The sequence below is a fragment of the Octopus bimaculoides genome, chromosome 9 (genome assembly GCF_046866305.1).
Source record: "Octopus bimaculoides isolate indiv1 chromosome 9, ASM4686630v1, whole genome shotgun sequence".
NCBI classification, from domain to species: domain Eukaryota; kingdom Metazoa; phylum Mollusca; class Cephalopoda; order Octopoda; family Octopodidae; genus Octopus; species Octopus bimaculoides.
Genome location: NC_142936.1, coordinates 49,445,253 through 49,459,402, shown reverse-complemented (window position 1 = coordinate 49,459,402; position 14,150 = coordinate 49,445,253). Strand labels below are relative to the sequence as shown.

Sequence of the window (14,150 nt, the reverse complement as noted above, 5' to 3'; positions counted from 1 at the left end):
CCCCTAACTTGCTGGCAGAATTGTTACCGCACTGGACAAAATGCTTAGTGGCATTTCGTCCGTTTTATACCCAGAGTTCAAATTCCACCTAGGTCGACTTTGCCTTTCATCCTTTAGGGGTTGATAAAATAAGTACTGCTTGAACACTAGGGTTGATATAATCGATTTACACCCTCCCTTGAACTTGTTGGCAGTATTGTTAGTGCCGGGAAAAATGCTTAATGGCATTTCGTCCGTTTTACCTTCAGAGTTCAAATTTTGCTGGGGTTAACTTTGCTGTTCATCATTTTAGGGTTGATAAAATAAGTAATACTTGAACACTGGTGTCAATATAATCGATTTACACCCTCCCCCGAACTTGCTGGCCTTGTGCCAAAATTTGAAACAAAAGATTATCACTGCACCAAACAAGCCACTTAGCAGCATATATCATCTTCAAATTCCATCAAGGTACACTTTGCCTTTTGGGCGGAATCAATAAAATAAGTACCAGTGAAGTACTGAAGTTGATGTAATCAACTTAACCCCTTCCTGAAACTGCTGTCCTTGTGCCAAAATTTTAAACCAATATTACTAAATATAGAAGTAACCACACTAGTTTACTGGAAGCAGACTGATTGGTAAAATTCTATGTGGAGCTATAAATTCACCAGTAGTAATCATACATTTAACTCTTTAGCATTTAAACCAGCTATATTCAGCTAAAACATTCTACCTGTTTTATGTTCAAACTGGCCAGATTTGGCCTCTGACACTAACCCTACAATGTCATTCAAAAAATTCAGTTACCTCATCAAAATCTTGAAACTACAAAACAAGGCATGATTAACTCCAAATAATGTGAATAAATAAGCATTCCGTTTAACAGAATAATCTGAATGCTAAAGGGTTAATTATACCCATCAGAAATGTTATATTGAAACTACTTCCTTTTCAAATTATTTATTTTTTTCAGGTGAATATAGGGCATCTTTCTTTTTCGATCCCTATGCACATCAAGGTAAAATGAGTGGAACATGGATGGAAATTGGTCGAGGTGAGATTCATTACATTGTTATTGTTTCTAAATTATATTCTTTAATAAATTTATCTTTTACTTGTTTCAGTCATTAGACTGTGGCCATGCTGGGGCACTACCTTGAAGAATTTTAGTTGAACTGATGAACCCCAGAACTTTTTCTCTTTTTTTTAAAGCCTGGTGCTTATTCTATTGGTCTCTCTTGCTGAACTGCTAAATTGTGAGGAAGTAAACACCAGCACCGGTTGTCTGTTGGTGGTGGGGGCAAACACAGACATATAGACACACGATGGACTTCTTTCAGTTTCTGTCTACCAAATCCACTCACAAGGCTTTGGTTGGCTTGAGGCTATAGTAAAAGACACTTGCCCAAGGTGCTACACCTTGGGACTGAACCCAGTACTATGCGGTTGAGAAGCAAACTTCTTACCATGGAACCAAGATGATAAAAAAAAAAAAATTAATGTTCTCAGTGGATACCTTTTTTTTTTAACCCTTCCTCAATACGAACCTTAAGAAGTCTACTAGTAAATGTGACCTAGTTATTGTTATCAACAATGATCTGCACTGGGCTCATCACATTCTTAAAATTGTCAAAAGGGCTAAAGATGTTTCAGTATCACTCAGTAAAACGGTAGTTAGCTGCTTGCCACTTATCTATGGCTGTGGTACATCCACATTCAGTTTATATCTCCAGTCTGGAACCCCATTTCGTCCAGTATAGGAATCAGTTTAGAAGTTGTCCAGAGATATGCAATGAGACAAATACACTCTGTCAATCACAATATCTTGAATGTTATTAATGCTCAATGTGTCGTGGCCCATGTATTATTATGCTTCATGTGTTGCAGTCTGCATGTTGTAATATATGTGTTGTGCAAACCTGTTTTAAGTTATAATAATTCCTCTAGACATTAAATTTAATCAATAAATTAATTAGTTTATCTTTAATTTTTCAGAGCGAAGTGATTTACATGACCTGAAACCATTTTCTTATTTGGTGCTAAACCTTCACAAACCACTTGTGCCCAGTATACCAACTCTTATGACACTTCAGGAAGTCCATATGTTGTTCTCAGAGGTATTGACAGTTTATCTTTAACCCAGCCCTTTATTCTAATATCAGTTCATTACTCAGTTCACTTGCAGGTGCTGTCAAGAGATTGATTCATCTAACCCATGTTGGCATGGCTTAGACGGTTTGACCAGAGCTGACAAGCAGGAGACCTGCACCAGGTTCCTGTCTGATTTGGCCTGGTTTCTACGGCTGGGTGCCCTTCCTAATGCCAACCACTTTACAGAGTGTGCTGTGTGCTTTTTACATGCCATCATTGATTGGTTTGTTATATTCAGCATTGACCCTTCATTCAAGTGTGTGTGTTTTAGTGTGGATACAGCGTAGCTAAGAAGTTCACTTTGCAACCACGTGGTCCCACAAAATCATTTGCCTCGGGTCAAACCAAATCTTGAGTGAAATTGGGTTGACAGAAACTGTGTGGAAACCCATCAAATGTATTGTACCTATAATCCAGAAGTACTTTTTTTGTCACACACTGCATCATGCTGATTCTGCCTAAGGATTACGTTAAGGATATGAATGTCTGTGGAATACTCAGCCACTCATTAATTCGATGAGTGGATAATTCATTTGAGTGACTGAATCCTCACTGTCAAAACCAACAGAGATCCATTTACTTACTTATATGTGTGGTGTGAGTAACCATTATTTAACTAAATTATCAATCAGATGTATGCTTTGCCTCCATTTTGTTTTACCTTATGACTGCAACCACTGTTTTTGTGTGATAGATAAGGACATATCTGCTTAGTGTCTGTCCCTCTAGGACAGTGGTTCTCAACCAAAGGCCATATGACCCCCTTGTGGTCCATATAAGATTTGTGGGGAAAGAGTGGTCCACACAAGAAAAATAGTAAATTGGGTCCACAGTTGTAATTTATGAGTCCATGAAAAAATTTTGCTTTAGATGTATTCATTGCAAGAAGCAGCTATGTTTCTTTGTCTGACATTTTACATAATACAACCTACATAAGTAATTGTGTGATCAACAAAATATGAATTTTGAAAGAAGTATCTATGAAACTAGTTTTTAAACAGAAATGGCTATAGGGGTCCACCAGAATAAAATAGTAATAAAGTGGTTGTGAACCACTGCTCTAGATGGGATCTGAGTTTTAAAAAAAATTATCTTGTTCTTAGAAATGAAACCGTTAATAATGATAATGATATTTGTCATATTTCCTTGATAAATTCATTCTGTTTTATTCCAGTTTGGTCACGGTCTACAACAAATGTTAACTACAGTTCCATACAGTGAGATAGCAGGTCAAAGAAATGTGGAATGGGATGCACTCCACGTCTGCTCCAGTTTCATGACTATGTGGTTATCTGATGCACGTACCCTGAAAAGTTTAACATCTCACTATCAGACAGGCGAACCTATGCCTGATGAAATGGTGGACACACTTCTTAAAGGTTTTCTTTATTTATATCTTTGGTTTTTGTGTGAGAGTAGTGGGGGCTGTGTGTATTTGCATGTATAAAGGCGTGATGGGCTTTAAGATGAAAATATTCAACTATTAATTTTCTCATACATATTGTGCTTCTTTCAATTTCCCTAACCAAACATACTCACAAAGCTTTAGTTGGCCTGGGGCTTCAGTAGAAGACATTTGAGGGTTAAACTGAAAACCATGAGGTTGTAAAGCAAACTCCTTAATCATATGTTTATGCCTCTGCCTGTCTGTATTTAGTCATTTTTCCATATTTGCATGGTGGACTAATTTTAACTTGCTTTTCTCACATTATAAATTTGAGCAGAAGCTGTCTGGGTTTTCTTCAGGTGGTTGTTATTCTTATTGTTAACCACTCAACAATGAAGTACAAGCACAACCTGCTTTTGTCAGTTAAGTAAACTGGAGCACACTACAGTTATACACTTATGTACCATGCCCATGAATACAACACAATAATTGTCATAAAATTTGAATTCATAACTATATGATCAATAGAGCTGCACATTCATTTTTCCTACTGATATCAATGATTAATGATACAATAGACTGCAGTATTTTTAAATTTTTTTTATTTGAAGCAGTGTATCATCATTTCATTTAATTGTTTTCCATGTTGGCATGGGTTGGGCGGTTTGACAGGACCTGGCAAGGTCAGAGGCTGCACCAGGCTCCATTATCTGTTCTGGCATGGTTCTTATGGCTAGATGCCCTTCCAAATGCCAACCATTTTAGAGTGTACTGAGTGCTTTTTATGTAACACCAGCACCAGTGCTTTTTACATGACATCACCATTAGTATCAATTCTGACGTGAAGAACAGGTTTTCTTGAATATAGCAAGGCATCAGGTGTCTTGGCCCTTTGTCAAGGTGCCAGGAGATGTATGGTTGTGTATATCAATCCCAGCACATGACTGGTACTTGCTTTATTAACCATCAATTCATGGAAGTCAAACCTGACATGGGCAAGATTTGAATTCAGAATGTAATCAAAATGAGCAAGTCTGCCACTCTACTGAGTCTGTCATCCAGCATTCTTTGTAATGATAAAGTTCAATGAATTATACAATTATATTGTGGTTGCTGTTGTTTAGCCCCAGGTCATTCCTAGTCTAATAAATCTATGATAGAAGGCATTCCACCCAAGGCCCTCCTGCTTTTTTGTCTATCTTGCTTTGCATTGACCATTGTACTCCTCTTTTACCAAGATGGATCTAATTTCAAGGAAGTTTGAATGTTATTTCTAGCAGGTCAACATCCCCATTTTGGTTCAGATTAAGTTATATATTTTCTAGCAGTTTGTCCATTTAATTATCAGTATTAATTATATTATCTAATTAAGGCAGTGAGCTGGCAGAATCATTAGTTCACTGGGCAAAGTGCTTAGCAAATTTTCACCCCTCTTTATTTTCTGAGCTTAAATTCTGCTAAGGTTGACTTTGCATTTCATCCTTTTGGGGTCTATAAAATAAGTACCAGTTGAACACGGTGGTCAATGTAATTGACTTAGTTCCTTCTCTGATATCCTTGCCTTGTGCCAAAATTTGAAACTAATATTAATTATTTAATTTGATTCTATTTCTGATATGGCTTTTTATAAAATTTGTTATTGTCAGGTCAGAAACACATGATTGGATTTGATATGATGCGACAGCTCTACCTTAGTGCATTAGACATGGAATTATATATCAGGTAAGTACTCTGTTTCTCTGCTTATGTGGTGCCAATGATATCAACAAAATAATGGTGCTAATGATATTGGCAAACTGTCAGTGCCAATGATATCAGCCAAGTGATGGGGCTAATGATATCAGTAAAGTCATGGTACCAATGATATTGGCGAATTGACAGTGCTAATGATATCGGCAAACTGACCAGTTCCCTACAAATCCTTCATTTTAATATTCATTTCTTTCACAGATACATGAAGGTGTATGACCTAATGGTTAGCATGTTGTACTTGTGGTTTTGCTTCCCAGATTGAATGGTGCATTATATTCTTGAGCTAAACAATTCGTCTTGCTCCAGTTCACTTAGCTGTAAACTCTGCAACAGACTTACCTAATTCAGGGGGCACAGTCACTTGTACAAGATGGAAAACATGTAACTGGCCTTATGGTCCTCGGGCTCAAGACAATATTTACTTACATAAACACACAGACATGAAATTGTGTGCAGTTGATGTAAAATAGCTTAGCTTCAATTTACTCCTTCTCTTCATGTCTTTAATCATATAGTGGTCTTTGCAATGATGGTTTTGGGCATGGCAATAATAATGGTGAATAGCATGCCTAACAAAAAAATACCTTAAATTCTTTTAGGAGTAAGCCTTGTCTCATGTGGCCTGCTTCTTGAGAAATGCTGTTCAACCCTGAGATAGGAAATGGGAAGTTTGGGAACTTGCTGAGATCTTGTTTTTATGTTCATCCTTTTTCAAAATCCACAAGTTAAAATTGGGATGTGTTTTGGAGGTTAAAGTGTCCCAGAAGTACAGTAGTTACAGTAATTGATACCTAGAAAAACAGTAATTAGAACAAATGTATCAAAAAGCAATTTCTTATATAAAGACAAGGGTTATGCATTTTGTAGGAGTGAAGAGTAAGTAGTCAGTCGAATGAAAACCAGTATATTACTGGTACTTATTTCACTAGAGAAATGAAAGACTAAACCAAACATCAGCAAAATTTGAACATCAAATGTAGTTTGAAACAGGCTTCCTGCCATCTCCATAACTCCAATATCATTAAAACTTTAAGTTATATATTATGCGAGTGGTATTCATTTTCATCTCATATCAATCCTTTTTTTCTCTATTATTTTTTCATGAAATTCCAGCAAAGAACACTGGCATGATATAATGAATCGCATCTGGGATGAATACATGTTACTACCTCTCAGTGACGATGATGCCCATCCTTGCTCTTTCACCCATATTTTCTCTGATCAACATCCAGCAGCTTATTACTCTCATAAGTGGTCTGAAGTAAGTTGCAACCTAATTTTTTATTTTTTGACATTACATTAACTTTATTTCAAATCTTGATTTAAAAAGATGGAACAGAAAGAAAATAAAAAATAAAAAATTAAAGAAAATGGATTCGGGGGTGATGGGCCACATGTCCTAGAACAAGTGGGGTGCTCAGCTGCACCCCACAGTAATGACTGCAATGGCGTTGCTGTGGAGAATGGCCAGTGACACTCACTGCAGTAGCCACTCCACCTCGCAGGGTTCATTTCTCCGACGGGCTGCTGCTGTCCCTATTTTGCAGAGGACATTTTGCCTACAGATGTTCAGTCCAAATATCAAGCTACATCAATCTCACCAGTGTGGGAGAGCAGCATGCAAAGGTCAAAGACATTACTCCTCCCCATCATTTGGCTAATTTATATGAAAAAAATAAATCTACTCAGGGATAGAAAAATTTTATCCTGGTACACATTATTCAGCTAAAGAAGTTGAGGCAATATATAACTGTGACGTTGCAGTGGAATGCCTAGACTGAGATCTGAACTCATGACTCTTTTATTCAGTTGTTTGATATCTAAACATCTCAGCTATTTCATTTTGGTGCAAAATTTGGTAATAGCATTCCCTAATAATAAGAGTTACATTGTTAACAGCTGGGTCAATTCCAAGAGTAACTTACTTGAATCTTTTCAAGATTTTTTGCTTCAATTTTCACACTTTCATCGTAATGCAACATCCACTTTCTCAGGATGGCATGTGTTGGAAGGTTTGACATGGTCTGACTAGTTGGAGTACTGTGTCATGCATCAATGTCTACTTTTGGCATGGTTTCTATGGCTAGATTCCCTTAACACCAACAGAAGCTAAATTTAAATCTCTCCTTTCAGATGATAGCAGCTGACATCTTTGCTGCTTTTGAAGAAGTTGGTCTGGAACAGACAGAGCTTGTATCAGCCATTGGAAGACGGTAAGTAACTGTGAAAGATTATCTCTTACAATTAAACTGTAACCCATGAGTTGAGAGCTGAGTACTGGAGGCTCCAGTAATTGAATATCATTTATAGTGATTATAGGCTTACAGTGCAATTTTCAAAATTCATAAAATGTTTGTTGAGATAGGAGATAAATCCTGATACTTTAAGGAGGGTGGGGGTCTTCTTCCTCTTAACTGTTCTTTCTTTATTGCCCACAGGGGACTAAACATAGAGGGGACAAACAAAGGAGTTAAGTCGATTACATCGACCCCAGTGCGTAACTGGTACTTAGTTTTATCGACCCCGAAAGGATGAAAGGCAAAGTCGACCTTGGCGGAATTTGAACTCAGAACGTAACGGCAGACGAAATACTGCTAAGCATTTCGCCCGGCGTGCTAACGTTTCTCTCAGCTCGCTGCCTTCTTCCTCTTTACTGTTTCTTATTGATGCAAATCTTCAATTGTTTCCCTGGACTGTAGATTTCTTCCCCTCTTACAATTTTATGTTGTAAAACACCAGATAACCATTCCACTCTCGTTGGAGGTAAGTGTTTGAACATTAAAATTGTTGGAAATTTTATAATATGAAGCTCCTTCCATCAACTGAATTTACTGACATTTAAACTCTCTTAAATATTTATATTACTATTTGATTTTTGTTCATAATTAGATACTTTAATTATCGGGTTTAGAATTCAAGTGGGTAGGCAGACATGGACTGAACACAAAAGCTTCCAAGTACCCTTTTTCACTTAATAATAATTAATGAATAATTCCTTAAAGATTTCTGTCATGATAGAATGTCCTGTTCGTTCAGATGGCAGAGAGTGCTGTACTTATATATTTTTCAAAATTTATATGTATTTGGGAAAGAAGCATTTACATTTTACCAAACACATTTATTTATGTGATAAACTGTAGAAGTAGCATTGACTGCAGTCCAGAATATGTTTTATCCTATTATTATTTTTTTTTACTATGATTGATAATTTTTAATTTAAGAAAATCTTTCTTCAAATATTTTGAATATCAGAAATTGTAAAAAAAACTTTATATAATATGGATCAAATATTTCTTTTTCAATCATTTTAGAAGAAAAACATTTATTCTTAATATGCTCTCATTGTGATTATTACTCACATTTCTTTTTATTTACCTATTTAATCCTCCTAAGTGTTTTTTTTTTTTAATTTTACTGACCTAATTACTGGCCCAATAACTTTGTTCTTGCTTTTTGTCTTGTTTCCAGATTTCGCGACACATTTCTTGCATTGGGTGGCTCAATATCAGCCAACAAAATTTTCAGAATGTTCCGTGGACGAGATCCATCTCCAGATGTCATCAAGAGAATATGGAAATAGTGTCAACAAGTAGATATTTTAGATTCATAATTATTAACTTCATTTGAGTGAACTCTTTTGTAAATACCAGATATCCGTTACAGACTGCAGATCAGAAGCTTTGTCTGCAAAGATATCTACCATATTTCATAAAAAGAAAAAAAAATACACACAGAACTGTATTAGAGAGATGCATATAATATATGCATTCTTTTTGGGAATAGGGGCCCTCATTCTCATAAAGCTATAAATAATAGTTTGTAATACCAAGTCGAAAAACCCTTTTGGAAAGAAAAGTATTTTTTTTTTTTTGCTATCCAAACAGGATTTTCAACCCAATATTTACAAATTCTTATTCTTACCTTAATGTAGCCCTTGAGAGCCTCTATTCCAAAAAAGAATTATTTCATGTTTTCTTGGAAGTTTATATATGCCATTACATATATGTAATGGCACAAAGCCATAAATTTAGGGTAAAGCTTAGATACATAGTTGATTAATGTTGAGCAAACAGTACATGCCAAAAAACTCTAGCAGGATTTCTTCTCAAAAATGACCAAATTTCCTCAAGGTATTTTACAGGTTCTGCTAATCTACTATCTCCTAATGACTGTTCTATATCTAGTTTTTCATCCCAATTTGCAAATGTTTTACATTTGATTACATTAAATATTCTTTGTCTTATTCAGTTAAGTATTGGATATTGGTAATTTATTAGAATGTAATGACTAATGAAGTAAAAAGCAAAATATGATGGCTTATTAGAAACTATGCTAGCATAAATTAAGGTAGGAAGGCTACAACGAACTAAAGAACTAGAGAGTAAAGAGTGCCATTTGCCATTCTACCCTCATTTTTACAAGTCAAATTAGCATCAGGAAAAAAAAACCTTGCAGTATTTGTTCCCGCTCTTTATGTTTTGAGTTCAGATCGCACTGAAGTCAAGATTATTTTTCATTCTTTTAGGGTCAATAAAGTTTCCTGTCAAGTACCAGTGTTGATGGTATCATCTAATTCCATCCCCTCAAAAAAAAAAAAAAAAAAAAAATTGCTGGCCTTGTGTCTAAATTACAAAATCATACATTTATTAAATTTTTCTGTCTGGCTTGAGCAAGACTTGAAGGCAGTGTGTCACAGCTGGACGCCCCTTACAAATAACATTTTGAGCTAAGTTTGGGTTAAATTTCGGGATGATTAAAATTAGAATATAGAGCATCCAGCCCACTCAGTAGAGTTGTTGGTGTTAGGTAGAGCATCCAACTGTAAAAACTGTGCCAAAACAGACAGTGGAGCTTGGTGCAGTCCTCTGGCTTGCCAACTCCTGTCAAGTCATTCAATCCATGCCAGCATGGAAAACTGATACCCACCCCCTACACAACCACTTATGTATAAGTGATGGGAAATGTGCATTTAGCAGTGATATACAGATATTGTAGTGGAGGCGCAATGGCCCAGTGGTTAGGGCAGCGGACTCGTGGTCATAGGATCGCAGTTTCGATTCCCAGACTGGGCGTTGAGTGTTTATTGAGCGAAACACTTAAAGCTTCACGAGGCTCCGGCAGGGTATGGTGACGAACCCTGCTGTACTCTTTCACCACAACTTTCTCTCACTCTTACTTCCTGTTTCAGTTGTGCCTGTAATTCAAAGGGCCAGCCTTGTCACACTGTGTCACGCTGAATATCTCAGAGAACTACGTTAAGGGTACACGTGTCTGTGAAATGCTCAGCCACTTGCACATTAATTTCACAAGCAGGCTGTTCAGTCGTAAATGACGGAGTGCCAACAACAGGCAGAAGGCAATTTTGAGGGGTGGCATTAGCCAAATATTTCAACCCCCAGATGGATGAAAAGCAAAGTTGATACAAAAAGCACAAAACATTTTTCTGATACTGTAACAATTTTACCAATCCACTGTTCTAGTGATATACATCAAAATCTTAAATATTAAAACGTCTTGTCTCTTATCTATAATTTGAATAATCCTAATTTATTAGGCACATAAATTAAGATACTAGCTGGTACTTTATCACTAGAGAAGTCCCCACACTCCCATACAAAGAAGTGTGTGACTGTGTGGGGTTTTGTACTGTTACATATTGTAGATGTCTCCAGGTGGGTAGCTGTTTGAGGTAGGGGAGAAGAACCTGAATGATATAGTTTCATAAAAGCAAAAACAGTTGAGTGGGGGTTACTAGAGAGAAATTCTTTTATCTATCAATTTGCTTTTATATATGTCTCAGGAAAGGGTTGATACGGTAGTCTGCTTAAAAGAGAGTTATTCAATCAATATTTATAAATAACTACATTAAAAAAAGCTATATGCAAACACACATATACACAAATATCCATCCATCTGCAGAATCTTGCCTTCTGCCCTTATCTCCTGCCTTTGCTCTATCTATGTGTGTGAAGAAAGGGAAATAAAATATAAGCAGGTCATTGTAAAGAAAAAAAAAAAAAATGAAAACACAAACCTTTTTGTATTGTGTTGAATGAGTTTCTCATTGACTTTTATGTGGTTATGGTTTAAGAACTGAAATTAACCTCTTCTGATAACATATGTATAGTACAGATATTATTTAAGGCAAATGACTAGACATTTTTTTCAGGTATCCTTGTTAATTTAATTGCGTTCTGAAATATCTGATTCAACACAATATGGAAATATTTCAAAACTATACCTTATAAAACACACTAACGTACTGTCACATAAGTTGACTCCAGTTGTTTGGAGTTTATTTTGGAGTGAATTAGGATGTATTTCTTCCATTTCTTTTTATTAGAATATATGGTACAAGACTTAAGACAGTAGATTTTGAAATTAGAAGAAAAGAAAAATGTATATGGCAGCAACTATTGTGATTAGTGGACAATTAAATTAATGAGTTTGTTAAAATATATCATTGATGTTTTTGTTATTGATTCGTAAAAAAAAAAATTGAAGAATGTCATTTCATATTAATTATTATTAGATAAAATAAATTGCTTTGTAAAATCATCTCAAAGCTTCGTTAAATTTAATTATGAAGATGGCAAGCTGGCAAAACTGTTAGCACGCCAGATAAAATGCGGTCAGGCATTTTGTCTGTCTTTGTTTTGAGCTTAAATTTATCCAAGGGATCGATGTAATTGACTTCCCCTACCCCTCAAAAACTGCTGACCCTGTGCCAAAATTTGAAACCATTGAGTTTAATTATATAAACTCATTTTTTCATGTTTATTAGAAAGCAGATGTCATCCATCATTACTGGACTCAATATTCTACTTGGACACACACACACAAAAGCCAACCATGGCCATCACTTGCCACCAATTAGGATTTAGTTGTATGTAGTAGGGTTTCTCTAATTCTTTGAGGTGCTTATGTAGTTGTAAGCAGACATAGACACCCTGTTGGCCCTCCCACTCCAGACTCGATAGAATATCAAGACACTGAGGGCTGGAAAGAAAGAGTGGCTCCAGTAATTTGCTGGTGTTTACTTTCAGTAAAGTAGACTGGAGCAATGTAAAAAAGTATCTTGCTCAAGGACACAGCTCAGGAATTGAACCCACAACTTCATTAGAGAAATGTTAAGCTATAATGGGTGTAAAGAAAACTTGTAAGAAAAGCCCAACATTACTTTGCATGATTAAAGGACAAAAGAATTTTGAACTTCAAGAGATACAATCTCATTTGATGAGCATAGTTTTATCCTATTACTTGTTTCAGTCATTTGACTGTGGCCATGCTGGAGCACCGCCTTTAGTCGAGGAAACCGACCCCAGGACTTGTTCTATGTAAGCCTAATACTTATTCTATCGGTCTCTTTTGCCAAACCGCTAAGTTACGGGGACGTAAACACACCACCATCGGTTGTCAAGCGATATTGGTGGGACAAACAGACACACATACATACGATGAGCTTTCAGTTTTCGTCTACCAAATCCATTCACAAGGCATTGGTCGGCCTGAGGCTATAATAGAAGACACTTGCCCAAGGTGCCACGCAGTGGGAATGAACCCGGAACCATGTGGTTGGTAAGCAAGCTACTTGCCACAAAAAAAAAAAAAAAGTTAATTTTGTAATTGAACTTAGATTTTTTTAATTATTGATTGATACACCTCTGGAAAATATTGCTGTTCATTTTTAAATAATTCTGTATGACTATATAGTAATTCTCCAAATTGGTTCCTCTGATGTACACAGGAAAATTTCAGTCTTGTACTGCAAACTAATGAAACAGCAATTACACAATGAAATATGTGTCTATGGTACTACATCCTTTTCCTTTTCCATTGGTTTCTATTTCTGGCAAGTTAATAGTTTCATATCCCCACTCCCTATAGATTAACATTGTAAGTACAGCATCCTAAACACAGAAATCAAAAACTTGGTAATAACTGCAATAAGTTGACCTCTTGCTCTTCATAACACACCATTATAATCATTTCTTACACAAATTACAGTAAAAATAGATTTAGTCAATGAAATCAACACCGATATATTAGTAACTATATAGTACTTGTTACTGAAGGCAAGTTTGTGTGGTTAAGGAGTTCATTAACCTACAATGCTGTTTTCAATTTAGTCCAAATGTATGGCACCTTGAGCTAACGTCTTCTATAGCCTTGGGCTGACTAAAGCTTGGTAAGTTTGGTAGAATGAAATAAAGCTTCTCTGAAGATCATGAAATATAAGAGGTGGTGTTGTCACTTCTATCAAGAAATCCTCTGCTGGCTAAGAAATCCCTTACTTGAAAAACAGGTATGGATTAGCGACAAGAAGGGCCTATATTCATCTAACTGATGCTAGCATGGAAAAATGGTAAAAACCAAACGAATGAGGGTAAAGCAATACTCAGCTATATTTCAACATTGACACTTATTTACCAATCATAGGATGTTAGAAAGATAATATTTGGCATTTAGTCTGGCAATCTGACATTGTTTTATATGTGAATAAAAATTTTTTACACAGACAGAAGGTCACAAAGGTGTATAATCAAATGAGCTCCATTATTTAACTTACTTTATTGATACGGACAAGCCAAAGTCAACCTTGAGGGATTTGGACGAGGAATAGCAGTGTCCTTAAACATTTTGGAGTAGTAAGTTATTGTTCCTACACCTCATGACACCAGTGAAATTGGCAAAAGGATGAGAGGTCTGTTACCAAATATACATTTGTTTGCACTAGAAACATCAAATGATCAAAAACAACTCACCGTCTCTCTGACAACCAAACACTCAAATGTCTAAAATGTTTTTTCTATTCATCTTTTAGCCAGATGAAATGATAGTGCACCTTTGACCCCTTATAAAGTCTCTGAAACTGATC

General features: G+C 36.0%; 1 protein-coding gene across 2 annotated transcripts in view; it reads left to right on the top strand.

Moving 5' to 3' along the window:
* The window catches only part of LOC106878856 (uncharacterized), a 33,411-nt gene extending 21,679 nt beyond the window's left edge, over window positions 1-11,732 (top strand). For both annotated transcript variants that reach the window (XM_014928197.3, XM_089357515.1), the window contains exons 12-18: window positions 956-1,036; window positions 1,978-2,099; window positions 3,308-3,512; window positions 5,167-5,242; window positions 6,386-6,533; window positions 7,406-7,485; window positions 8,741-11,732. In XM_014928197.3, the coding sequence (XP_014783683.1) occupies window positions 956-1,036; window positions 1,978-2,099; window positions 3,308-3,512; window positions 5,167-5,242; window positions 6,386-6,533; window positions 7,406-7,485; window positions 8,741-8,852 (824 nt within the window). In that variant the 3' untranslated portion in view covers window positions 8,853-11,732. The remainder of the gene's footprint in view (window positions 1-955; window positions 1,037-1,977; window positions 2,100-3,307; window positions 3,513-5,166; window positions 5,243-6,385; window positions 6,534-7,405; window positions 7,486-8,740) is intronic.
* Window positions 11,733-14,150: the final 2,418 nt, after the last annotated feature.